This window comes from Vipera ursinii (genome assembly GCF_947247035.1).
Source record: "Vipera ursinii genome assembly, chromosome: 7".
Taxonomy (NCBI): Eukaryota; Metazoa; Chordata; class Lepidosauria; order Squamata; family Viperidae; genus Vipera; species Vipera ursinii.
In genome coordinates, this window is record NC_139521.1 from 68410391 (window position 1) to 68417981 (window position 7591).

Sequence of the window (7591 nt, forward strand, 5' to 3'; positions counted from 1 at the left end):
TTGATTTCTCTCCAGGTCCACGCTTCTGGGAAGAGGTTAATGCGTGGCTGGGCCCTTGCTGCAATTGCTGCTATGATCTTGACGTGGGTTCTTAATGATGAAGGCCATGGCTGAGGTCGCTTATTTATTTACCCATCCCTCCTCTCCTCCTCTTGATGGCCAAGAGGACTTTTAAGTTCTGAGAGCTAAATAGTTGGTGAAGAGCAAGTCGGGACACGATGCTGAGAAGAAAGCCAAGCTGACTTGAGTGCAGGAAAGGCAGCTTTCCCCAACCCACTGGCATGTCAAGTTGGGTGGCATGGGCTTGATCAAAGACAACCCAGTGAAGAAAGCCTTTTGAAGATCTGAGTCTACTGTGAATCATTTTGAAGCATCTGGATGGGATTCCCCCTTTCTCATCCCATCCCACCTGCAGACTCCTGTCATTAAGACTTCTGCTACTTCACCCCCTGGATTCCAAATAGAACTTCCCTTCAATCTATCCAAGGCCAACTGGACTGTTTCAGATGCCACGTGATCTAAAGAAGATCTTCGCTGGTGATTCTTCTCAAAAGAAATCTAGGAACATTTGCATTTTTCCCTTGAGGGGATAATGGCTCACAGTGCAGTGTTATTGCAGAGTTCCTAAGATGCTCAGCTATTTATTATGAAAAAGGGCATGAGTGCTCTGGATTTTTTTTGTTTATGTTTGTTTGTTAGTTAGTTTGTGAGTTAGCTGCTGGTTGGCCAACTCAGACTGGATGTTATTTGGAAATTTAAAAGTTAAGTTCAGCATAGCGCTAAGAGAAGCAGAGGCTAGAAAGCTAGGTAGCAAATGTAGCTAGACTATGTAGAAAAGTCACCTTTCCAATCTCTCCTCTTAAATGTATTATTGTGCTGTTTTTCATCTGGGCAAATCTGTGCTACAAAGCCATCTGAAGTAGGCATGAAGCCAGTTTCATTTTGTGACTTTCGCCTGCAAATATTTGGACAGAAATCCTAACTTAGCCCAATTTTGAAAGAGGAACCCATTGGAATAAGTGGGATTCCAGCTTTTGAGGTTGTTCATCAATAGGACCACTAACTGGCTTTTATAGAATGTTTATTTCCAAAACTCATTCCTTGGAGAGCCAGAATAATCAGAGAGGTTTGGAGCTGGCTTACATTTTGTGATGTGGACTTCCCCAAAATGTCTGTACTTTTCTGCGTCTTTTTCTCCACTCTCTATATTATTGAATTAATTGATTTTGTTTTATTTTATTTAAGAGAGGGGAAAAAACCTGCTGGGATTGTAGGTAGATATAAATTATGATTTTACAGGGTTTTTTTAAAAATGTGCGGAGATAATATCCGATCTAGCAATGCTAATTTAAACTCTGAAATCTTACAGACCACTGGAAGTTTCTCCTAGCTGAGTCTCTAGCTATAAGCTAAAGGTTTGGGGTTTTTTTTTATTTGCTTCATGAACCTCTCAAAGTTGCTTTGACTACAAAACCTGTGATGTCAGTAGTAGCTCTGAATGCATAGTCCCCACAATGCCTTCCCCAAGAAATTCTGAAAAATTAAAAGAACCCCCAGGCTGTTAACAAGTGATATCCAGCAAAAGGATTTGTATAAAATATGCTATTCCTCAAAATTAATAATAAATAAAAATACATAGTTTGATTGTTCTTCATTTCTTACAACTGTGGTTTTGTTGGTGAATTTGCACATAAGTTCCAGTAACACATACAGTTTAGTGACTTTTCACCAGCTCTGAAAAAAGTGATGTATAACCATTTTTCACACTTGCAACCGTCACAGTATCCCCATGATCACGTGATCAAAATTCAGACACTTGGTAACTAACTATGTATGACATTTAGCAGTGTCCTGGGGTTACTAACTTAACAACTGCAGTGATTCACTTAACCAATGTGGCAAGAAAGGTTGTAAAATAGGGCAAAACTGCTTGCCAACTGAAATCCGGATGGCCCCCGACCTCCGCACCTTCCGGCGCGACTTAAAAACTTACCTGTTCCAGCAGTCCGGCCTGGCCTGATAGCTCTAATTGGGGTCCCAGTTTGTTTTGACTATTGTTTTTCAGTATTGTTTCAATCTGTATACCTACCTTACTCTGTACACCGCCCCAAGTCCCTCGGGAGAAGGGCGGTTTATAAAAACAAACAAATAAATAAATAAATAAATAAAACTCACTTAACAAAGGTCTCACTTAGCAACAGAAGTTTTGGACTCAATTGTGGTCGTAAGTCAAGGACCACCTGTAATAAGGCACAAGCAATCCAGATTTTACTCCTGAATTGCATTCTGGCACAGCCTTGAGTGGAGGGAGTAACTTCAACATAACCACAATTTTTAATTCTCTAATCTCTGTTCTCTTAACCCCAGTGCACAACTCTTTCAGAACTGATTCACTTTGCCATCATTATTTTATAAAGTAGATGTGAATTTGCTGCATGTTTTAATTAACTTGGCTATTAAAATTCTGCATTAACTGAATAGCATTCATCTGTGTCCTTTATTGGGCAACATTAATTACATTTTAACATTCCCGGTTTTAAAAACGTGCTGAAAGCAATGAATTTTTGTCTTTGGGCAGGTGACACCTGCTACTAGGTATTAATGCACCTACCTTACTAAAAACCCTCTTTTTCAAATGGATTGATATTGTCAGATGCAAATTTGAGAACTATGGTTGATTGCTTCTTGCTAATGAGGTTCCTCTATTAACTTGCATAATGCATCACTTTTAAACTCTTCCCATGATAGGAATTCTGATGGATTATGTGCAACACGTTTTCTTTATTATAATAGTAATTTTATTAAAAATTATACTTACAATGATGAAAAGTAATACCAAAAGAGGAGAAGAATTAAAAGAAAAACTGATGCACAAAAATGAAAAGAAAAATCAGGAATGTAGCAAAGAAAAAGAAAATATATATAAAGAAATGGCTTCCTGCTTCTTCACAACAATTTTACTAATTTATCACCTTGTGATAAACATAACAAATGATCCTTTCTTCCAATATCTCATCTCTCTATCTATAAACAAATTCTTAAAATCTCATCATGTTGGGGCTGATCAGCAAAAGTCCATTAAGGGTTACCATATCTTTTTAACCTTGATCAAATAAGCAAATTTTACACACCTTCATTTTACTTTTAAAAATCTCAATTTTTAGTCCCTTCAAATAATCTTAAACTTGATTTTTTCCCATTTTTTCTTTGTTGCTTCTCACAAAATTCTTCAAAGCTTACCAAGCCTCGACACGCAACCACAATTGAGATCACAATTTGTGTTAAGTGAGGCCGTTAAGTACGTTGTGTCCAATTTTACAACCATTTTTGTCATGGTTGTTAAGTGAATCACTGCAGTTGTTAAATAAATCACACAGTTGTTAAGTAAATCTGGTTGCCCCTATTGACTGGTGATCACATGACCCCAAAATGCTGCAGCCATTTTAAGTACATGCTGGTTGCTAAGCGCCCACATCTTGATCATGTGACCATGGTGGTGCTGTGGCAGTTATAAGTGTGAGGACCAGGTGTATGTCAGTCTTTTCAATACCATTGTAACTGAATGGTCACAAAACGAATGGTTGTAAGCCAAGGACTGCTTGTAAAGGAAATTTTATTCAGGTCAGCTTCTTGGTATGTTAATTTTAATTATTAAGGCATCGACTGGTTTCTTTTTTTATGTCCAGTGTAACAACTTTTCCTCTGTCATTCTTGTGGCCTATTTTTTTAAAATCTACTTTTTAAACCAGTTTCAATCTTGTCAGGTAAAACTTGTTCCTTTTCCGTAACATGTTTTAAACCAGGGCTTTTCAAACTTGGTTCTTTTATGACTTGTGGACTTCAACTCCCAGAATTCCTCAGCCAGTGTGCCTGGGTGAGGAATTCTGGGACTTGAAGTCCACAAGTCATAAAAAGGCCCAAGTTTGAAGAGCCCTGGTTTAAATACAGTCTCTGCATAGATGCAGACAATCTTAAAATTAACTTTTGAGTCCGTTGTTTGAAAACATATGTCCAAAGTTAAAATTCCTTTCTCCATTCTCCATTAGTAAGTCAAATTTAAGTTCTTCTCCTTTAACTGTAATCTTTAGTTCCTTCTAGTTCCCTCTAGTATTCAACCTTCAAATTCCTATCCTATCATGTTTTTTAAAAAAAATGGAATTCAAAACAAGCGTTTTCCCACCAAGAAAAATCCTTATTATTAATTCCAAAATCTTATTTCAAACCCACCTGGACCTTTAGTCCATTTGTCACATTCCAAAATAAAAGTTTCTAATAATTCCTTTGGTCTTTCTTTCAGATTTTTTTTAAAAAATAATAATTCTTGAGCTTGTATTTAAAACCTCATTCACTAAGGATTGAAGGAAAACTCACCCCATGTTTTCAGACTTGTTGATTCAAAGCCGCCTGATAACTAAAAAGCTAACAAGCAATTTCTGAAAGAGATTAAAAAAAGAAAAGTACGGGTAATGCTGAACTTACAACAGCTCAATTCATGATCACAGGTACAACGGCACTGGAAAAAAAGTGACTTGTGACCATTTTTCACACTTAACGACCATTGCAGCATCCCCATGGTCACGTGATCAGAATTCAGACACTTGGCAACTTGTTCGTATTTATGACGGTTGCAGGGTCCCGGGATCACATGATCCCTTCTTGTGACCTGACAAGCAAAGCCAGATTCATTTTATAGCCGCGTTACTAACTTAAGAACAGCACTGGTTTATTCAACAACTGTGGCAAGAAAGGTCATAAGATGGGGCAAAACTCACTTAACAACTGTCTCACATATCAACAGAAATGGGCTCAATTGTGGTTGTAAGTCGAGGACAACCTGTATGTCTCTTTCAAGGTACTGACTGTGGTTTGAGTAAGCCCTACATGGCCTGGGTCCGGGGTATTTGAGGGAACACCTGCTGCCGGCATCAAACGCCCTTCGCCCAGTGCGCTCCCACAGAGAGGGTCTGCTCAGGGTTCCGCCGGTAAGAGATTGCCGGCGGGTGACACCCAGGGATAGGGCCTTCTCGGTGGGAGCGCCTGCCCTCTGGAACCAGCTGCCGGTGGAGCTGAGGACTGCCCCCAACCTCCGATTATTCCGCCGGGGCCTGAAGACCTGGCTCTTTGAGCTCTCGGGACCAGGCTGAGGAGTAAATTATTTTAATTGGGGTTTTTAATAATACAGGGTTGATTTAATATTTTTAAATTGGTTTTTAACTTTTGTATGCTTGATTTTTAACTCCCTGTAAACCACCCTGAGTCCTCAGGGAAAGGGCGGTATATAAATGCAATAAAATAAAAATAAAATAAATAAATAAGATCCCTCATTTTTCAGAGTTCTCAAACCACTGTCTTGTGGTCTCGTGAGAAGAATGGTTGTAGGAACTGGGTACGTCTAGTTTAATGAAGAGAAGGATGAGGGGGGACATGATAGCAGTCTTCCAATATCTTAGGGGCTGCCACAAAGAAGAGGGGTTCAAGCTCTTCTCCAAAGCACCTGAAGGCAGAACAAGAAAGCAACGGATGGAAACTAATCAAAGAGAGAAGCAACCTAGAATTAAGGAGGAATTTCCTGACAGGGAGAACAATCAATCAGCGGAATGACTTGCCTCCAGAAGCTGTGAATGCTCCAACACTGGAAGTTTACAAGAAGAGGTTGAACATTGAATTGTCTGAAATGGTATAGGGTTTTCTCTCATTGATTAGAGGGTTGGACTAGAAGACCACCAAGGTCCCCGCTTATTTTTTTTTTAATCCCATTTATATCCCGCCATTCTCTGAAGACTCAGGGCATCTTACAATTTAAGCACAAACCAATGTGCTTAGCAATAGCCTTCATTCTATGTATATGCCTGCTTATTAGGGCTTTCGCCGCCCCCCCCAAGAGGCATTATTACAAAGTCAGCTTAATTGCCCCCAACAATCTGGGTCCTCATTTTACCTACCTCGGAAGGATGGAAGGCTGAGTCAACCTTGAGCCTGGTGGGACTCGAACCTGCACTAATTGCAGGCAGCTGGTGTTACTTAAGGAGGCATTAGCCCACTTCCAATCTGTTATTCTGTTATTCTCTTTACAATCAATGGACGCAATTGCAGACTACATAAAAGGACACTGGGAGGAAAGTGAAGGCCTCTGTTGGAATAATGAAGTCTGTGAGAGGCCATTTGGTGTGCTGCATTTCTTATTGCTGCAAGAGACAAACTTTCTGTTTGTGTGTGTGTGTGTGTGTGTGTGTTCAGGAACAGAATGACTAGCGCAATTTGGGGGCCTTCAGATGTTTTTGATAGCAACCTCACAAGGCTAGCACTTTTGGAAATTGACCTTCTACCAATTTGAAGGCTATCAAATTATGAAAAGTTACTAAACAAGCTTTAAAAAGTGTGTGTGGGGGGTGAACCATCTTCAATGGAAGAAACCTTGAGGCAGAAATAGGGTTTCAAAAGAAATGTGTACATTTCTCCAGGTAGGATAAAGTAGGATAAAGTGATAAAGCAAGCAGTTGGCCAGGTAACACATTCTGAGGCAAAAAAAAATTTGGGTGCTAGAACTGGCACATAGTACCCAACCCATTTCTGTCTTTCTTGGGATAATTTAGAGAAATTGTAGAATCCCTCTTTATATAATTTGTTTTCAATTTTGTCGTTTGCTGATCCAGTTGAGCTTCTCCAGCTATCTTCCTATGCATCATACTACAAATGATGTTGATTATATACTGTATCTCTGTCATTTGCACAATGACCTCATGTCAGTGTTCCAATATCTCAGGGGCTGCCACAAAGAAGAGGGAGTCAAGCTATTCTCTAAAGCACCTGAAAGCAGGACAAGAAGCAACGGATGGAAACTAATCAAGGAGAGAAGCAACCTAGAACTAAGGAGAAACTTCCTGACAGTTAGAACAATTAGCCAGTGGAACAACCTGCCTCCAAAAGCAGTGAATGCTCCAACACTGGAAGATTTTAAGAAGAGACTGGACAGCCATTTGCCTGAAATGGTATAGGGTTTCCTGACTGAGCAGGGGTTGGACTAGATGACCTCCAAGGTCCCTTCCAAATTATTATTATTATTATTATTATTATTATTATTATTATTGTTGTTGTTGTTGTTGTTGTTGTTGTTGTTGTTGTTAGTTGCGAAGTCGTGTCTGATCCATCGCGACCCTATGGACAACGTTCCTCCAGGCTTTCCTGTCCTCTACCATCTTCTGGAGTCCATTTAAGCTCACGCCTACTGCTTCAGTAACTCCATCCAGCCACCTCATTCTCTGTCATCCCTTTCTTCTATTGCCCTCGATCTTTCTCAGCATGAGGCTCTTCTCCAGTGAGTCCTTCCTTCTCATTAGGTGGCCAAAGTATTTGAGTTTTAGCTTCAGGATCTGGCCTTCTAAAGAGCAGTCAGGGTTGATCTCCTCTAGGACTGACCGGTTTGATCGCCTTGCAGTCCAAGGGACTCGCAGGAGTCTTCTCCAGCACCGTAGTTCAAAGGCCTCAATTCTTTGGCGCTCAGCCTTTTTTATGGTCCAACTTTCACTGCCATACATTGCAACTGGGAAGACCATAGCCTTGACTATACGCACTTTTGTTGACAGGATGATGT

At 40.0% G+C, this 7591-nt stretch overlaps 1 protein-coding gene across 1 annotated transcript in view; it reads left to right on the top strand.

Moving 5' to 3' along the window:
- RASGEF1B (RasGEF domain family member 1B) overlaps positions 1–1463 on the top strand; it is a 47805-nt gene extending 46342 nt beyond the window's left edge. Inside the window, exon 14 of the mRNA XM_083367173.1 lies at positions 16–1463. Coding sequence (XP_083223299.1) covers positions 16–40 — 25 coding nt within the window. The 3' untranslated portion in view covers positions 41–1463. The remainder of the gene's footprint in view (positions 1–15) is intronic.
- Positions 1464–7591: the final 6128 nt, after the last annotated feature.